Source organism: Leucoraja erinacea, chromosome 6 (genome assembly GCF_028641065.1).
Source record: "Leucoraja erinacea ecotype New England chromosome 6, Leri_hhj_1, whole genome shotgun sequence".
NCBI lineage: Eukaryota > Metazoa > Chordata > Chondrichthyes > Rajiformes > Rajidae > Leucoraja > Leucoraja erinaceus.
In genome coordinates, this window is record NC_073382.1 from 43411657 (window position 1) to 43431982 (window position 20326).

At 42.4% G+C, this 20326-nt stretch overlaps 1 protein-coding gene across 2 annotated transcripts in view; it reads right to left on the minus strand.

The window, feature by feature from the left end:
• nbeaa (neurobeachin a) overlaps positions 1-20326 on the minus strand; it is a 534111-nt gene that overhangs the window by 436806 nt on the left and 76979 nt on the right. For both annotated transcript variants that reach the window (XM_055636835.1, XM_055636837.1), the window contains exons 10-13: positions 18379-18512; positions 10107-10215; positions 8670-8822; positions 1048-1216 (exon numbers count right to left, since the gene is read on the minus strand). In XM_055636835.1, coding sequence (XP_055492810.1) covers positions 1048-1216; positions 8670-8822; positions 10107-10215; positions 18379-18512 — 565 coding nt within the window. The remainder of the gene's footprint in view (positions 1-1047; positions 1217-8669; positions 8823-10106; positions 10216-18378; positions 18513-20326) is intronic.

The following is a 20326-nucleotide window of genomic DNA, read 5'->3' on the forward strand; positions in this document are numbered from 1 at the left end:
TTACCAGCTGCTACAATGCTGAAGCAATGAAAACAAGCTTAAATAAGCTCAAATGCTTGAAACGGACAACATTAGAATATGACAAGCAAAGCAAAATGTTTTTGTTAACCAGATGACACAAAGCTGGGTGGCAGTGTGAACTGTGAGGAGGATGCTATGAGAATGCAGGGTGACTTGGGCAGGTTGGGGGAGTGGGCAGATGCATGGCAGATGAAGTTTAATGCGGATAAATGTGAGGTCATCCACTTTGGTAGCAAAAACAAGAAGGCAGATTACTATCTAAATGGCGACACTTTGGGAAAAGGGGAAGTACAACGGGATCTGGGGGTCCTTGTACATCAATCTATGAAAGTAAGCATGCAAATACAGCAGGCAGTGAAGAAAGCGAATGGCATGTTGGCCTTTATAACAAGAGGAATCGAATATAGGTCCTTCTGCAGTTGTACAAAGCCCCAGTGAGATCACAACTGGCGTATTTTGTGCAGTTTTGGTCCCCTAATTTTAGGAAGGACATTCTTGCTATATAGGGAGTGAAGCGTAGGTTTACAAGGTTAATTCTCGGGATGGTGGGACTGTCACATGCTGAGAGAATGGAGCAGCTGGGCTTGTACACTCTGGAGTTTAGAAGGATGAGAGGTGATCTCATTGAAACGTATAAGATTGTTAAGGGTTTGGACACGCTAGAGGCAGGAAACACGTTCCCGTTGTTGGGGGAGTCCAGAACCAGGGCCCACAGTTTAAGAATAAGGAGTAAGCCATTTAGAACGGAGACGAGGAAACACTTTTTCTCACAGCGAGTGGTGAGTCTGTGGTATTCTCTGCCTCAGAGGTGGAGGAAGGTTTTCTGGATGCTTTCAAGAGAGCTAGATAGGGTTCTTAAAAATAGCGGAGTCAGGGGATATGGGAAGAAGGCAGGAATAGGGTACTGATTGGGGATGATCAGCCATGATCACATTGAATGGCGGTGCTGGTTCGAAGGGCCGAATGGCCTGCTCCTGCACCTATTGTCTATTGAAACTTTGTAAAGAAGATGGATGTATTTCCTACCTTGGCCCTTGGAAGAGATACCACTGCAATCCGTTGGATTAATCACCCAGTAGTAATACTTCAGAGTGTGCATTAGCTGCAGTACAGTGCCCACTCTACGGATAGTACTGTAGATAGTAGCTGTACCAATGAATTCAGCAGACAAATAAGTATATAGCGAAAGCTGTACCTGTAAGATAAATGTAAAATATAATTTGCTTCATCTGTTACAATGAACATGTTTAGAAATCCTATGTTAACAGATAAATACTAATGCATAAATTCATCATTATAGAATCAACATATTTAATTGTGAAAACAGCTAATTAAATCAATTCATCAAAAAGCTAAATCTATTACCACTGCCGCATTGAATTTACCATTGAACAGACATTACATTTGGTCAATCACACTGTCACTGGGTCAAATTAAATTTCAATTTCATCTGTCCTGCAAAATCAACAGCAAATTGAGAATAGAATATCACAAAGGTAATATTTGAAAGATGCAAAAATAATTACAAGGTGGACAAGTAAAAAGAAAAAAAATGCAAGCCCAATATTAGAAGAAAAATACTAAAATATTCAGCAGATATGTCAATTTTGGAACCAAAAAAACAAACAAAATGTTTGGATACAAATCCTTTATTAGATTCACTCGGTCACAAATTATTCATCCACAGATTAGTCATGTATTTGAATGTGAATTCCCCATAATGGATATTAAGGAACAAGGATGCAAGTTGTTTTCTTTGTTTCTTATTTCATGCATTTCGAATGCTTTTATTTATTTGTATTTACTTATTACCCGCTCATAATTTATACACATCAATAAATCCCCCTTCCGCTCTTTAGTTCCAGTAAAGCGTGTTTATCCAATCTACTGTCACAGCTAGAATCTTGGCAATATTCCAGTACACCCCTGGACCATCTCCAGTGCAATGATATCCTTTCTGGAACAAAATGGCAGTGTTCAATCTGTGGACAAATTCAGTGTCTGCAGTTCTAGTTCTTTGTGCTTAGGCTTATGTTCTAACTCGAGGCAATAAAGGAAAACATCCAACATGCCTTCTATTCCCACTTACTGACCTGTCCTGCTACCTTGAATGATCTATGAATGTGAACTCCAAGATCCCTTTGTTCCATCGCACCACTGAATATTATTCTATTTATTGCAGCTGGTCTTACCTTCCTGTGCCATCCCAACTGTAGTACCTTACACATGGCTGGATCAAATTCCATTTTCCTGCCTAAATAACCGGATCATTAATACATTTCTTCTCGCTGCCAACCACAGCAGAATATTTTAATATAATCTGTATATTTCTTTATCATGCCCACTACATTAATGGCTCAATTATTTATACATTACAAACATGTATTAGATGAAGTACTGAGCCCTATAAACCCCATTCGCACCAGCCTTCCTGTCACAATATTAATAATAATAATAATAATAATAAATACTTTATTGATCCCCTCAGGGAAATTCAGATGTCCAGAAGCCCCCAACCAACAAACCCACAGATTCAAAACGAACGCAGACAGAAAATACATAGAATACACTGTGGACACTACCTGAGAGCAATAAATACTTAAAAAGACCAATAATTAACAATTAAAAATTAAAAATTGCAAGAATGCATCCCCCTACAGCCTAGCGGTCCGAATTATAAAATCTAATGGCTGCAGGGGTGAAGGATCTCCTGAACTGCTCCGTTCTACAGGGCAGGGAGAGGAGCCGGTTGATGTTCCGAGTGCTCTTTTGACTCTCCAGAATTACATGAAGTGGATGCCCGGGGTTTTTCAGGATGACCTGCACCTTGTGCGTCATACGCCTCTCAAGCACATCCATCCCAGAGTCTACTCTCCCCTCCAGCACTGAGCTAGCTCGTTTAACCAGTTTGACCAGCTTCTTATTGCCCCTCACTCTCTTTACTCTTAGCTTTCCTGCCACTACGTTTGGCACAAATATGGCACTCACCAATGGATACAGGTGGTTGCTTTCGTGCGTTGCCTACCACAAAGAGTTTGTCAAAAGCTAAGATCGACAATGATTCTATCAAGTGCACTGCATAATTGTATGCTGACTACCTCCTCAAACATTTGATCAAGTTAATTAGGCGACACAGTAATCACATAACAAATCCATTCCGAATGTTCACAGATTAATCTGTGCCTTTCTGCATGAAAGTTAATAGGTCCTTTGGAACGCATTCCAATAATACGCTCTCAATACAAACCAATCGACATGCCATTACTTGGTGGTGTGCATTATGTGTTCTTTGTAAATAGTGCTACAGTCCTAAAATCCTCAGGCACCAATCATGTGGCCAAAGAAGATAGAAATATTGTAGTTAGAACCTCAGAAATCTCTTCTCTTGATTCTTCCCATAGAAAGAAATATACTTCATCCAGCCCTACAATTATATACTTTCAAAGATGCTGATCCTGTTACAATTCTTTTCCTGCCACAATGCTTCTCACATGAAATTATTTCGCACGTCTCTATTAATTACAACTTTAGCATCATCTCACTTGTCTGCGGAGGAAGCCACAAAGTATACCTTCCATTCTCCAAATGGCTACCTTTTCGATCCCTATTAGACCATCTCCTTTCAATTTATGCACATAAAATACCTTCAGATTTACTTTAATTTTACTTGGCAGGTTGTTTTTTATACTTATTCATTGCTTTCCTAATATACTTTTTTATTTCATTCCTACAATTTCTACACTAGGCTTTCTGCTGCTTTGTGGTGGGCATGATATTAGGTTCCCTTATTTGTCCTATCTGCCCTTCATAAATTTTGTCATCTGAAGACTTTAAATTTGGCAATCTCACTCTTCTTCATGTGAACATTTGCATTGAATCTTTCAAATCCCCTTCTTCAAAAACTTACATTGCTTTGAGGCTAGTTTAACTTCAAAAGCTTAGGAAGGGTTTCAGGGGCAGATGGACTGAGAGAGGAAATGAGCAAGGAAATATGGAGGAGAAAGAAATCTTTTAATGTTAATTTTCTATTTCTAACTCGAGAAACAATAAAACACATCAGCTTGCTAACATTGGGTAGCAGTATTTATGATGCATCCCAACTGGCCTTGAGAAGGCATTGATAAACAACCTTCTTCAAGCACGCAGTGCTTCTCGTGAAGGTATTCCCACAGTGCGGTTGAGCACGGTGTTCATGCAGTCAGTCTAAGTGACAATGAAGGATTGACAATATATTTCTGATTAAGAGAAAGAAACAAAGTGCTGTGATAACTCAGCATGTCAGGGAGCATCTCTGAAGAACACGATGAGGTGAGATTGCAGGTCAGAACCCTTATGCAGACTAATTGTAGAAGGGGGGAGAAAGCTGGAAGGAGGTTGGGGCAGGCCAAAGTGATAGGTAGGGTCAGGGGGGGGGGGTTTGATGGTTGGACAAAGGCCAGAGATTAAAAGATAAAGCGTGTTAGTTAAGGAGATTATGGGAGAGGAGTCATCAAAGTGTGTGTGTGTGTGTGTGTGTGTGTGTGTGTGTGTGTGTGTGTGTGTGTGTGTGTGTGGTGTGTGTGTGTGTGTGTGTGTGTGTGTGTGTGTGTGTGTGTGTGTGTGTGTGTGTGTGTGTGTGTCTGTGTGTCTGTGTGTCTGTGTGTCTGTGTGTCATTTCGCCTGTGAAACGCATCTCCTCGAAAACCAGAGACCGAAACAGGAGATTTTTGACATATTTCAGTATAAATTTTCCTTATGATTTTAGAAATCCTCTGTAAATTTCATCAATTATTTCCCCTACTTTTTAATTAAAATTGTTGACCAATCTGGGCTTTTTTTTTAAATCTGACCGCTGCCCAGCTGCTGACCTCACAATGCCTTTCTTCGTGGACCACCTCGCTCGTGGCCCAGGCCCCCCCCGCCCGGCGCTCTGGATTAATACAGCTGCTGTCAACGCGCATGCACAGTTTTCCACGAGTTACGTTACCCCCCCCGTTCTTCAAAAGGCGCAGACAGAACGAGAAAGCTCTGCCGATCGCGACATCATCGGCGCTCATGCGCTGAAGAACTTTCTCCTCGTGGCCGGTGCAGCTTGTGAAGCCACGCCCCTCCCCTGCCCGCTCACTCCAGCTGCAGGTTTCCAGAGAGTCAGGCTGGTTCTGTCTCTATCCGCTTTTCGCAGCCCACTCACTCGCCTGGCACCCTTCCACCTCCACCTCCCCCCCCCCCCCCCTCCCTCCCTCTCTCCTCTCTACCCGTCAAAGGGGTCGACCTCCTCTCCGTCTCCCTGGCCCGATCCTCCGCTGGTTTTGGCAGTCCTCAGCAATTATCCTATTGGATCTTTGGTCCTCAGATCGCTCCGGGCCTCGCTCAGGCCCCCACGAGCTGCTGCCGGTAGGGGGGGGGGGGGAGAGGGGAGAGGGGGGGGGGGGTGAGGAGGGGAGGGGGGGGGGGGGAGAGGGGGAGAAAGAGGGGGGAGGGGAGAGGGGGAGGAGGGGTGGGGGCAGAGGGGGAGAGAGAGGAGGGAAGGGGAGAGTGAGTAGGGAGAAGGGGGGGAAGGGAGGGAAGGGAGGGAGGGGGAGAGATTCTGGTAGAGATTTACCTCGTGATTTCAAAAATCCCCTCATCTGAATAGAAGCATAGAAAATAGGTGCAGGAGTAGGCCATACGGCCCTTCGAGCCTGCACCGCCATTCAATATGATCATGGCTGATCATCCAACTCAATATCCTGTACCTGCTGAATAATCCAAACGCAGGCCCCACCCCCTCCCCGCCGCAACCGTGCGTTGAGGGGACGGGACCCAACGGGTCCCCCTTGGTCTAGTAACCCTCTAAACTTTTCCTTTCCATGTGCCTGTCCAAATGTCTTTACATGTTCTTATAGTACCTCATCTGGCAGCTCATTTTTTATACCCACCATCCTCTGTGGAAAAGTTGCCGCTCGAGTTCCTATCTTTCCTCTCTCACCTTCAACTATTGTACTCTGGTTCTTGATTCCCTTACTCTGCGTTAAAGACAGTATATTTCCCTCATAATCTTACATGCCTCTAATAGACAATAGGTGCAGGAGTAGGCCATTGGCCCTTCGAGCCAACACCGCCATTCAATGTGATCATGGCTGACCATCCCCAATCAATACCCCGTTCCTGCCTGTTCGGCAGTTGTGGCAGGGCCTGAATGCAATCATCTCCTACAAGGCGAAATCAGGAGGCAGCTCAAATGTCAGCGAAGCATCCCTCTATGACGAGCTGAATGCGTTTTACGCACTCTTTGACAGGGAGAACACTGATGTGATGGTATTTCGGTCACAGTCACAGAGGTCGATGTCAGAAAATCCTTCAGAGGGGTGAACCCTCGGAAAGCGCCTGGACCTGATGGTATACCCGGTCATGTTCTAAAAACCTGTGCGGAACAACTGGCTAGAGTTTTTACAGACATTTTCAAACCTCTCACTTCTGAGGTCTGAGGTTCCCACCTGCTTTAAAAAGGCATCAACAATGCCGGTGCCCATGAAGAGTAAGGTGATGTGCCTCAATGACTATCGACCAGTGGCACTAACGTCTGTGGTGATGAAGTGCTTTGAGAGGCTGATCATGGCATAAATCAACTCATACCTCGACAAAAACCTGGACCCACTGCAGTTTGCTTACCGCCACAACAGATCAACAGTGGGTGCGATCTCGCTGGCTCTCCACTCTGCTCTGGACCACTTGGACAACAAAAACTCATATGTCAGACTGCAGCTCTGCATTTAATACAATCATCCCCTCCAAGCTGGTTATCAAGCTCTCAGAACTGGGTCTCTGCACATCCCTCTGCAATTGGATCCTCGACTTCCTCATTCACAGACCACAATCTGTTCGTATTGGTGAAAATATATCAGCCACGATAACAATCAGCACGGGAGCACCTCAAGGCTGCGTGTTCAGCCCCCTGTGTACTCACGCTATACACATGACTCCATCATCAAACTCGCCGACGACACCACTGTTGTGGGACATATCACGGATGGAAACAAGTCAGAGTATAGAAGTGAGATCGACCGATTGACCAAATGGTGCCAACACAATAACCTGGCTCTCAACACCAGCAAAACCAAGGAACTGATTGTGGACTGGAAGGAGTAGGGTGGGGACCCACAGTCCCGTTTATATCAACGGGTCGATGGTGGAAAGGGTCAAGAGTTTCAAATTCCTGGGCATGCATATCTCTGAAGATCTCTCCTGATCCCACAACACTGGTGCAATTATAAAGAAAGCACATCAGCTCCTCTACTTCCTGAGAAGATTACAGAGAGTCAGTATGCCAAGGAGGACTCTCTCGAATTTCAACAGGTGCACAGTAGAGCGCATGCTGATCGGTTGCATCGTGGATTGGTTCGGCAACTCGAGCGCCCAGGTGCGGAAAAGACTGCAAAAAGTTGTAAACACTGCCCAGTCCATCATCGGCTCCTCCTCCTACCATCGAGGGGAACTATCGCAGTCGCTGCATCAAAAAGGCTGGCAGCATCGTCAAGGACCCACACCATCCTGGCCACACACTCATCTCTCCACTGCCTTCAGGTAGAAGGTACAGGAGCCTGAAATCTGCAACATCCAGGTTCAGGAACAGCTCCTTCCCCACAGCCATCAGACTATTAAACTCAACTCAAACAAAAATCTGAACTTTAATAGCCTATTGCACTTTATCTGGTTATTTATGTGTGTATATATATATTCAATGGTATATGGGCACACTGATCTGTTCTGTATTTATTTATGCCTGCAATATTCTGTTGTGCTGAAGCAATGCAAGAATTTCATTGTCCTATCTGGGACACATGACAATAAACTCTCTTGAATCTTGAATCTTGAATCTTGAGTATGCCTTTGCACTCCCAACTAAAAATGGCGGGAAAGCCAGGCTGTCAGGAAAGGAGTCACTCACGAAAGATACCCAGCTTCATGCCAGCTCTTGCAATTACAGTGGGTATGTGACTGGTCTATTTGAGTTTCTGATAAGTGATGATCTGCAGGATTAAGTGGCGTGTACTGTGATAATGCCATTGAATCATATGGTTTGTTGGGTAGACTTTATCTTGTTGGAAATGTCCATTGACTGGGGATTCTTAGGCATTAATGTTATTTGCTCTTTATCAGCCTATGCCTGAATGTCGTCTAGATTTTGTTTTTGCAGACTTGGGCTGCTTCTTTTGTTGAGATGTTTGGAGTGGAACTAATGGTTAATCATCAGCAGGCATATGATGATAGGAAGGTCACTGAAGAAGCGGTTGCAGTATATTTTGCGGCTGGTTAAACGTCTGATTGAACCTAGCTGCAAATGCTTTTTGCCTCTTTTTTGGCACTGATTTATAGTAAGCTTTGTGTTCATGTTTAGAGAGAAAGAAAACAGGTTGGACTTCTGCTCTTGAACGGTCCCCACCAAATCCTGAAGGAGATGTACATGTGTTGTAGGAAGCGAGAACAGAATGTGGAAAATGTAATTAAAGAGTCTTTCAACAATCAGAGACAAAGCTCACAGATGAAGATCAGCTGAAATGTCTTATCTTGGCAAGAAGCTGAAAGCAGGGAAAACAAATTGGAAATTATGCTGAGGAGCTGCGAAACAAAAAACAGATGGAAACATTTCATGCAATATACAGGTTTTCCCACATGTACTAATCACCTACCTTTGCGGGAGTATGAATCCAAATAGCAGGATTAAACAGAATATGATCACACAACTGTTTTAATAAAGGTGCTCCATGGGTCAAGCCATCCAGGTATTTAGCGAAGGACAAAAACTGTTCAAGGACAGCACGTGTTATGTGGATTCTAGATGACTATCAAAAAGAGAAAGACAATAAGAACATGACAAATTATTTAAGTTCTTTTAAAATTTGATCTTCTTAAGGGCCTGTCCCACTTGGCGTTTTTTTCAGCGACTGCCGGCATCATTGTCTGACATATCAGGTCACTGAAAAAGTCGCGGCGTGACGCGGCATGATGACGTATTGATGCGCGGTGTTTCCTCAAGTTTCACAACATTTTTTTGTCGCCGCTGGATTTTAAAATGTTCAAAATCTTTCAGCGACCCTGACCCTGACTCCTTCTGGTAATGACGCTGGCAGTCACCGAAAAAAATCGCCAAGTGGGACAGGCCCTTTATCAGCACCTTCTACATTACTGTCATTTTTTCAGACTTACAATCCAAATTAACTTTGGGTAAACTAGAAATTTCGAACCACTGTCATTTAATTTAATTGCATCATAGATCAAAACTCTACAGGTGCCCACCCAAGTAACTTTTAAATATAAAAAATGTTTATTCTGTGTTCTATAATGAGGGTTCTTGCCTCCACCGCCCAATCAGTAATAAACCAAACTCCTCAATTACTCTAAATACAGGAGTTTTCTTTAAATCTCCAAATTTGAAGAAAATGGTTTCAAATCAAAATATCTTCAAATTTTTGCACCAATTTTCACAATTTGCACCTTAATAACCTCTCTGCTAAAGGACGTTGTTACTTCTTTCTGACTTGGCATCTCATAACTTTGTACACTTTAATTAAATCTCCTTTCAGTCTCCTTTATTCCAATAAAATAGCTCAACTGTAACAATCTTGACTTTAACTGAAATCCTGGAAAAATCCTAATAATAAAATAAATTGGATTTCCTCTTATTCCCACATTTTCTATACCCATACAGACTACATCAAATGCAGTTAACCTTGTTACCTCCTCAAAAACTATAATCGTTAATCTGACAGTCACTTCACAAATCCAGGCTGATTGTCCTTCGTGAATGGATAATTCTCTAAATGCTATTCATCAGAATTTGTTCCAATAAACATCAACTTGCCATCCCTTTCTTTTGTGCCAAGAATAGCACTAAAATCGGCATCTGCCAGCCCACCAAGAATAAATATGCCAAATGAAAGAAAACACAGAAGACACTTTATGTCTCTACTTAAATCAAAAAGTCCTGGAAATGCTCAGGTAGGCTGCATATGTAGGGAGTTCAAGAACTTTCATCAGAACTGGAAAAAATTACAAAACAGGTTTTAAGCAGTTTGTAAGTCTGTAATAGTAACATAAGATAAAGTGTTGTATCCTTTTAAACTTGCCTTTTCCAAGAGGTAACCGATTACTAAAAATCCTTTTCCACCCAACATTTGCTCTTGCATGGCTACTGAGCTCTTCAGCAAGTCAACCAGAAACGCCAAAAGGGTTGCACTACAGAAATATGCAACAATTGGTTAGAAACAGTTTATTCTATATTCAGTAATCATCTCTACAGTGTAACTTGCAAGTCAGGAACATGGGTGCCAAATGGATTTATACAACTAGAAGTATTGAAAGAATTATACATCGAGTTTAGTATGTAATTCTCCCACACCACCTGGCAGGGAGTTCAGGGGCATTATTGAGAAGCTCCTCTCTTTCAGCAAGAAAGCCTTAAGACAGTAAAGATCAAAAGAGGGTAGAGGAATAAGTTGGTTACAGCATTCAATCACATCACAACAGTTTAATTTTCAGGTTGTATCGTGTCATGCTAACAATAACCATTGAAGTCACATTCTTCTGTGTTCCAAAGATCTATGGATGTCTGAAAGCCCAGCTCAAGATTTTCAATGCGTCAAAATCGTAAACAAATGGAAAACGAGGGACAAAATCAGGACATTGTGATACTTCAACATTAGATTAGTTGAGGCAGTGCTTGGCCCTTCAACATCTACATGAATGACATGCCGGCCAAAATACTGATGATCAGCTGCTCAAAACACAGGCAGAAACCTTCAGGCACCTGGAAGACTTTCTGACCACAGACCTAAACCTAACAATACTATGGTCACAATATTCCACTTCACATCTCACTTGGCAACCACGCCACTTGGCATTGCCTTCTACGCAGAGAAAATTCATCCTCAATCTATGTCAAACTAAACAACGGACAGATCATATAGTTACAGTGCCCTCCATGTTTGGGAAAAGACCCACCATTAATTTATTTGCCTCAATACACAAGTTGAGATTTGTAATAGAAAAAAAAAATCACATGTGGTTAAAGTGCACATTGTCATAGTTTATTAAAAGGTATTTTTATACATTTTGGTTTCAGCAAGTAGAAATTACAGCTGTGTTTATACATAGTCCCCCCATTTCAGGGCACCATAATGTTTGGGACACATGGCTTCACAGGTGTTTGTAATTGCTCAGGTGTGTTTAAATGCCTCCTTAATGCAGGTATAAGAGAGCTCTCAGCATCTCGTCTTTCCTCCAGTCTTTCTATCACCTTTGGAAACTTTTATTGCTGTTTATCAACAGGAGGACCAAAGTTGTGCCAATTAAAGTTAATGAAGTCATTATGAGACTGAGAAACATTAATAAAACTGTTAGAGACACCAGCCAAAATCAACTGTTTGGAACATCATTAAGAAGAAAGAGAGTACTGGTGAGCTTACTAATCGCAAAGGGACTGGCAGGCCAAGGAAGACCTCCACATATGATGACAGAAGAATGTTCTCTATAATAAAGGAAAAACCCCAAACACCTGTCTGACAGATCAGAAACAATCTTCAGGAGTCAGGTATGGATTTGTAAATGACCAATCTCCGCTGAAGACTTCGTGAACAGAAATACAGAGGCTACACTGCAAGATGCAAACCACTGGTTAGTTGCAATAATAGGATGGCCAGGTTACAGTTTGGCAAGAAGTACTTAAAAGAACAACCACAGTTCTGGAAAAAGGTCTTGTGGACAGATGAGATGAAGATTAACATATCAGAGTAATGGCAAGACCAAAGTATGGAGGAGAGAAGGAAATGCCCAAGATTCAAAGTATACCACATCATCTGTGAAACACAGTCGTGGGGGTGTTATGGCCTGGGCATGTATGGCTGCTGAAGGTACTGGCCCACTTATCTTCATTGATGATACAACAGCTGATGGTACAGGTGCACAACCTTTTATCCGAAGTTCCAAATAACGAAAAGCTCCGAATAGCGGACATTTTTTCGGTCCTTGAAGAAAGATCCTTGAAGACGTTCACCGAGGGCGGCCCGCAGAGGTGACAGCGGAACCTCCGGTCGGTCCTCGAAGAAAGGGGAACTAAATCCCCATTCATAAAAGAAAAGGTGAGGGTATATTGTGCGGGAGGGTTAATAATTGACAATCTGCTGCTGCCTACCCGCTGAGTTAAAAAGTTCCCACGGTAGACTCACGGTACACAGTGTATCGTGAGTCTTGCGTGGGAACTTTTTAAAGTCAGCGGGCAGGCAGCAGCAGATTGTCGCTCCCTTCAGTTTCACCCCACCTACACCCCTCTGCTTCCCGGCCATGTGTGTGACCCCTTCCCTCCCCTCTCCAGCTCCCCGCCCATTGCACCGGCGCGGGGGCTTTGCACTGTCTTCACGTCGGCGATGCCAGCAGGTCAGTGCCAGTCACCGGAGAAGTCAGGACCAACGGGACACCGACCCCCAGGCCCACTGCAAGCACGGAGATCCCAGAGACCCACAGCCAGCAGCAGCAGCCCAGTCCCGTTCCAACTCCAGAGGAACACGCTCCCCGTAGGGACAGAAGCTGATGGTGTGCAAGGTACGTCTTGGTCTTGGGGTTGCGGATGAGGCGGCGCAGCTCGGGCTGTGATGTCTCCGGCCACCCCCCTGTACAGGAGCTGAGACTGGGAACTGTGGGGTTGTTTGCAGTTGCAGAGGGAGGGGGCAAGGGCGGTACAGTTCCCAGTCTCAGCTCCAGTCCAGGGGGGTGGCCGGAGACGTCAGGACCAACGGGACACCGACTGCAAGCATGGAGATCCCAGGGACTCACAGCCAACAGCAACTTTAGCCCAGCCCCGCTCCAACTCCAGAGGAACCCGGGTTGCGGTTGAGGGGGCGCAGCTCGGGCTGTGGGCGAACTGCCACTTGTTGCTGTAGCGGCGCATCGGGGAGCGGGTTCCTGTTGGTCCTGACGTCTCCGGCCACCCCCCTGGACAGGAGCTGAGAGACGTCAGGACCACCAGAAGCCGCTCCCTGATGGGCCGCTACGGCGACAAGTGGCAGTTCGCCCACAGCCCGAGCTGCGCCCCCTCATCGGGACACCGACCCCCAGGCCCACTGCAAGCACGGAGATCCCAGATCAGCAACTCCAGCCCAGCCCCGCTCCAACTCCAGAGGAACACGCAGAAGCTGATGGTGTGCAAGGTACGTCTTGTTCTTGGAGTGGCGCAGCTCGGGCTGTGGGCGAACTGCCACTTGTCGCCGTAGCGGCCCATCGGGGAGTGGATTCCTCTGGAGTTGGAGGGACAGGGAGACACAGCGGCTTTTGAGAATGGTGGGCAATCACTTCCAAAGTTCTGCCCACACAGTCAGTACACCTCTCCTACACTTGTCTCCCGCACTAAGATCATCTCGCAGAGAATGATCCCAGCCTAACCCTCCCTATTCTCTCCTATTCTGCAAGAAAAAACTACATTGAAGACTCAAACTCGCGATCGAGTAACTGCCGGGATCTAGGCGCAAACTCGCGATCTTGCGGATATGAGCCGAGCACTCTACCACTGAGCCAGCCGTTAAAATCTACGCTATAAATCTTCCATTCCGAAAGCCGAAAAATTCTGAATTACGAAAAGTGTCTGGTCCCAAGGCTTTCGGATAAAAGGTTGTGCACCTGTAGTAACATAATGAATTCTGAAGTGCAAAGACACATCCTATCTGTTCAAGTTCAAACAAATGCCGCAAAATTCATTGGTCGGCGGTTCATTCTACAGCAAGCCAGTGATCCCAAACATACTGCTAAAAGCAGTTTTCAAAGCTTAAAAAATGGTTAATTCTCGAGTGGCCAAGTCAATCACCTGATCTGAACCCAATATGCCTTTTATATGCTGAAAAGAAAATTGAAGGGGACTAGCCCCCAAAACATACAAATGTTAAAGATTGCTGCAATATTGGCCTGGCAGAGCATCACCAGAGAAAACACCCAGCAACTGGTGATGTCCATGAATCACAGACTTCAAGCAGTCATTGCATGCAAAGGATATGCAACAAAATACTAAACATGGCTACTTTATTTTACATGACATTGCTGTGTCCCAAACATTATGGTGCCCTGAAATATTAAAATCTGACAATGTTCACTTTAACCACATGTGAATTTTTTCTATGACTAATCTCAAATTGTGGAGTACAGAGGCAAATAATTAAATAAAGGGTCTTTGTCCCAAACATTATGGCGTGCACTGTACTTGTAAAGCTGGAACTTGTAGTTAGATTTAACATCGAATATTGGTGTTGGTTCATTATTGTCACATGTACCCAGATTCAGTGAAAAACATGTTTGCGTGCTATCCAGTCAAATTAAAATATATACATTACAATCGAGTACTAGTGCAAAGACAAAAATATCAGATTGAAGATAGTGTCACAGCCTAACGGCATTACAGAGAAACGTATGCAGATTTAAAAAAGTGCAAAGACCACAATGAGGTCGGTTCCTCAGCTTATGAAATGACAGTTCAGTAGTCAAATAAAAGTGAGGAAGATGCTGTTCCTGAAACTGGTGTATGCTCTTTCAAGTTTTTGTATCATCTGTCCAATTATGTTGGTTGCTTTCCTGAGTCAGTGTGAACTTTGAACTTCCTCATTTCTTGAATCACAGTGCTGGGTTTGTCACCTTTCAATCCAAGGGTTACATTGTACAAGCCCTGGAAGATTAAAATCAATAGGAGCACCATTTTAGCAGAGTTCCCTGTGATTTCCCAGAATATTTGCTGCTTGTCTTGCAGATTTTAACCCACATCACAATTGTCAATACTTTTGAACTCTTATTTCTTAAAAGTTCCTCACTCTGAATAGATTCCTAATTCCACACTACCCAAAATCTTATTATGCTTTCTATCGTAACAGATACAAAAATATATTAATTTTTTTTATATCACTTTATTCTTCTCCCATAATTTGTCCTGCCTTTTCTTGTTAGGTACCTAGTGTTGCTAATCTTTACATGTTACATACCTCCTGGTGCTTTAACAATCTATTTTCATCCCTTCAGGGCTTACTCTCATTTAATTTTCTCTCTCCATCAAAGGGGCAATCTGTAGGTGGAGCAAGAGGATGGAGGTGAGGTCATAAATAAATATTCCTGATCTGTATTCACCAAAAAGGCTATTTTCATTGGAGAATTCAGAGAATGGAATCTTCACTATTTTTTAAATGGGGACCACTTTGGTAAAAAAAACTCTTCAAAAATGTGAATCACATGAACTGTTAAATTAACAGTTTGCTACTCATTAATGGCTTGCTCTTGCATTTGTGTTTTGACCTTTTTATTTTACATGCTATCTCACTACCAGATTCTCTGCTGACCCCCTCTCTGAATATCCCTCGCTCCTTTTACTCATCTCTCTGTTTCAACAATATTATTATCACCTTGTAGTCATTCTTTATTTTGTTATTAAAGGTCTAAAAAGGAGGATGCAGATTGATATCAGGAGATTGGCTTCCTGGAGAGTTTCAGACTATTACACTGTGGCTGAAGAAAATATCCAACTTCAGATGTTGACATACACAAGGCAACATGGAGGTGGCCAACAGTACTGAGTACATATTCGAAAGCCTACCATCCATGCCAAACATCATGCTTACTCTCACTGCTCATCTCTGGCAAAAGGAAATCAACGTACTCCTGTATCTGAAGACCCCATTTACCTCCATTATAGTCCTGTGCTAGAAACTGTAAAAGATGTAATTGCTCACTCTACAGCAATAATGGTATAGCCGGACACAGTTCCAAAGCCCATTTTTAAATTTGACAACGACATCATAGTTGCGGGAGAAATATGGCCAATGATAAGTCATAGTATATGAGAGAAATTGTTTGTCTGATTGAGTGGTGCCAGAACAACAACCTTGCAAAACCAAGGAGCCGAGTTGATTTTGGAGGCCAGCCAAGGATCAACAAACCTGTCTTCATCGACGAGACGGTGCTGGAGAGAGTCAACAACTTCAAGATACTGGGCATGCACATCTCTGAAGATCTGTCCTGGGCCCAGCACATTGATGCAAACTTTAAAAAAGCCTATCAAAATGCCTCTACTTCCTTAGAAGATTGAGGAGATTTGGTATGTTGGCAAATTCTCTCTTGAACTTCTCCAGGTGTACGGAAGAGAAAATATTGACTGGTTGCATCCTGGCCTGATTCGGCAATTCGAATGCCTGGGAACGGAGATCATAAAAAGTGGTGGACACTGCCCGATCCTTCATGGGTACTGATCCCCACCATCTAGGGGAAGCACATCACAAAAAGGCAGCCAGCATCATGCCCTCATTTCAATCCTGTCAACAGGAAGAAGGTACAAGTCTGAAAACCATGACCTCCAAGTTCAGGAACAGCTTCTTCCCAATATCCATCAGGCTCTTCAGCACTACAAACACCAACTAGACTACAACCTATCATGATTGCACTAGAGACGTCAGCCCTTTGTTTTGGACTAATATTGGTTCTATAATTTAATAAACTTTTTTTTTTGTTTATTATGTAATCTATTGAGTACTGTGCGTACTGACCTATTATGCTACTGCAAGTAAGAATTTCATTGTTCTGTTTTTGGTACATATGACAACAAAACCCTCTTGATTCTTGCAACCAGCAGTAGCCAGAAGGAACCAAAGCCTTTGAAGTCAGGAACCAGAGTCACCTTAGCAGTAATGAAAATCCTGTCCTAATTCAAGGTGCCACACAATGAATTTCTGTTATGATATCTTAGCCTTTCTGATCATTGTCTATATCTTTAAGAACAATGCAGTGATCTTTACATGGCACCTAGCTCCCTATCCCTGGTACTCCAATAATGTTCCAATCATCCAATCCTAACATTTCACTGTTTACAAAGTTTTGCAATTTAACAATTTTAGGACCAAAGTGGATGGTCACACATTAGTCTACACAGTTGAGCATTCACACCAGTTACGCCCATTTGATAAATGTAAAATTTATGTAACTAATTCACACTTCCATAATATCCCTGATACCACCCATCTTTATATAATGTAATTTATAAATGTGGTTCGTAATTGTTTCATAACTTATTACTGATTGCATATGCGGTTCTTCAATCTAAAGGAAAGTATTTCCAAATCAAGAGAACTTTAAAGTTCAAACACAAGAACTATTGGGTTCAGACAGATGAACTATTCTCATTCTAAAAGCCTGAGATTGAAACGATCTGACCCTGGGGATTTGTCACTTTTTAGACCCACTGTTTTATTCATTCTGTTACTATTCCCAAGTTAACTTTGCAAAGACCTTGTCATTGATTGAATGTTATTTTTCTCAGGATATCAGAATTATTACTCCCTACGAAGTAACTATCGATGCAAAGTTGCCAAACAAAATATCAACTCCTCGATAATTTTAATTTGCAATAGCCCTAACCAGTTTTTTTCCATCACATACATTGTTTCATTTCTTCAAAGTAATTGTAAATATTGATTTCTCCTTCAAGGTTCTTTTCATATTTTCATTTTGTAGCTTTTGCTGTCCATTTCCTGATCTATGCAACTCTCTACCTAACTTAGTCTATTTCCTTTGAGTATTATAATATCCCCTTACCTCTTAGTTATTATTTGACTAAGTACAGCTTGTGTTCTGTCTAATTCACCATTATTTTTCCGAAGGTGTACATAAACCACTGCCACTGAAATTTAAAAATGTATTACTAACTCCAACGATTTCCACCATATGGCCCATTAAAAAAAACTCACTCCATGCACTTCTTCCCTGAAAGGTTTCTAGATTTATTGAGGCACTCATATTCATTCATATAATCATATAGCAGCAGGTGCGGTCACTGCAGAACAAAGCTTTATATAATTGCTAAAAAAGACAAAAGGTATTTAAAATGATAACGGTAAGTAGTTAAGAACAATTTCTTTATACAGAGGTTGCTGAAACATGGAATATTTATCAGTGATTATTATGTGAATATAGAAAATAAGAAAAGCACAAAACTATGAGACAATGGGACTCATGCTGACTGCTGAAGATAGTGGTAGCCCCTTCCAATTTTACTTGGACCAGTATTCCTGGCTAAATAATTGAAAACAATCAAAAGTCAGCACAGAATATCATTTGAAAAATTCAAAAGGCAATGAAAGTTGACCCAACACATGAGTGATACAATATTCTCCACGTTGGTTTGTTGTTAAGCTTAACAGATCTAAACGTAACATAATACATTTTTGAAATTTCCTGCCACTTTACCAACCAGCCAGCCAGAAATAAATTTCCAGCCACTTTACCATTACCATTAAGAAATTATGAACAGCCATGAAAGATCCCAGTACTATGCTGCCACAGCAGTATACAGAATATATTAACATGTATTTTTCACGTGAAACTTACCAGACTGTAGTCTCTACTTGAGCGTCATTTGGCTGTTGGCAGTCCAACTGTGCAAAGAGTGGGAAAAGAACCTGAATACCACCGACAGAATGGATTGCGCTGTGGATCGAATGCGTCACAATTGCTTTTACATCCTACAGCAAAAATAAGAGAAAAAATATATACCTTTACTCAAAACAATTTTCATTTATATAACACTGAATGTCGTGAAATAGTCCTAAAGCAATGCACTTGAGGGTTATCAAACAAAAATTGATACTGAGCCACAAAAGAAGATATTCGAAAAAAGTGCCAGTATGTTTCAAAGCAAAAAAAGTGGAGAAGCAGAGAAATTAATCGGGGAAAAAAAATACTATTGCCTTTGCTGAAAGTTTGGCTATAAATTAAATTTAGTCTTGGTCAATAGTTTGATGAACACATCTTTGAAGGTTATAGATCTGAAGGACATTAGACAGATAGAGGAATGAAAGTATGGAGCAATTTCAAAACAAAGATGTGATTTTTAAAATCAAGATGTTGTGTAACCAGAACCCAATGTGTGACAGCAAGCAAAGTGGAAGAACATCACCTCATATTCCGCTTGAGTAGCCTACAACCCAATTACATGAACACTGAATTCTCCAATTTCAGGTCAACCACCCCCACTTATCAACCCAGCCCTCCCCCTTCCCCCCACCCCCTCCACCTTCCCCTCCCCCAACCTCCCTTTCACCCTTGCCCCTGCACATCTTTCTTTCCACTCTGCTCTTTTGCCCTTTTATCTTCTCCACCTACATATCTGCCCTTCTCTCCCTCCCCAGACATCTGCCACTCAACCCTTCCTCACCTGATTACACCTATCACTAGCTCTTCCCTCTGCCAGTCACCCCTTCCCTCATCCCTTTCTACCGACTATCTCATCTTTACTCCATCAGTCTGAAAAGAGTCCGAACCCAAAACATCATCCACCCATTTCCTTTCACAGATGCTACCTGACCCAATTGAGTTCCTCCAGCAATGACATTTATTTTCACTCCTGGCATTACCCACTGCAGAGAGAAAATCCATGCATTCAGACCAATTGTTTAAGCAGAAGCCAACGCGAGTCGGCAAGGAAACTGAAAGAACAGGACCTCATATTCAACTGTGGTGGCCTACAACCCAATGACATTAACACTGAAATTTCCTAATTCAGGTAGGCCACCCCCGATTCTCTTCAACCAATCTTAACAATGGTTAACCTGCAAATCAAAATGGTTTCTGATTTTACCATCTTACCAACATTGTAATTCATTTAATTTACATCAATAGCCTTGGGGCCAGCTTCTCCCACTCATTGCAGAGTAGATAAGGCTAATAAAAATTGAATAACACTCAATGCTCTTTTCAAGCATCTAGCTCAATGCCAGCTTGAGGTTATTACAATCTTCCCGATCAAAAGTTCCAGAACTTCAGAAAAGATGAATGGGAGAAAGTTGGATGGTACGATACCTCAAAAACAGTAGCTATGGATTTAATGTTCCGATTTTCCAAATGGCAACCTCCAAGACATATGGTAAGAAACTTTGTTATAACTCAATAAATCAGTTAAATATAATGGATGTGAATTATGTCCAGTTTTACCTCGCTGCACAAAAAGGGAGTAAGGCAGAATAGTGGGAACAATAGGCCAGTTAGTCTGACTTTGGTGGTAAATAAGATTTTAGAGTCCATTATAAAGGATGAAGTTACAGAGTACTTAGTTCACGATAAAATAGGCTGAAGTCAGCATTGCTTTGTGATGGGGAGGTCATGCTTGACAAATTTGCTGGAATTCTTTGAAGAAGTAAATAGCAAGACAAAAGAGTCAGGAGATGTTGTTTACTTAGATTTTCAGAAACCTTTGATAAGGTGCCACATTAGGCTGCTTAGGAAGATGAGAGCCCACGGTATCAAAGGGCCGATACTACCATGGATCAAAGGTTGGCTG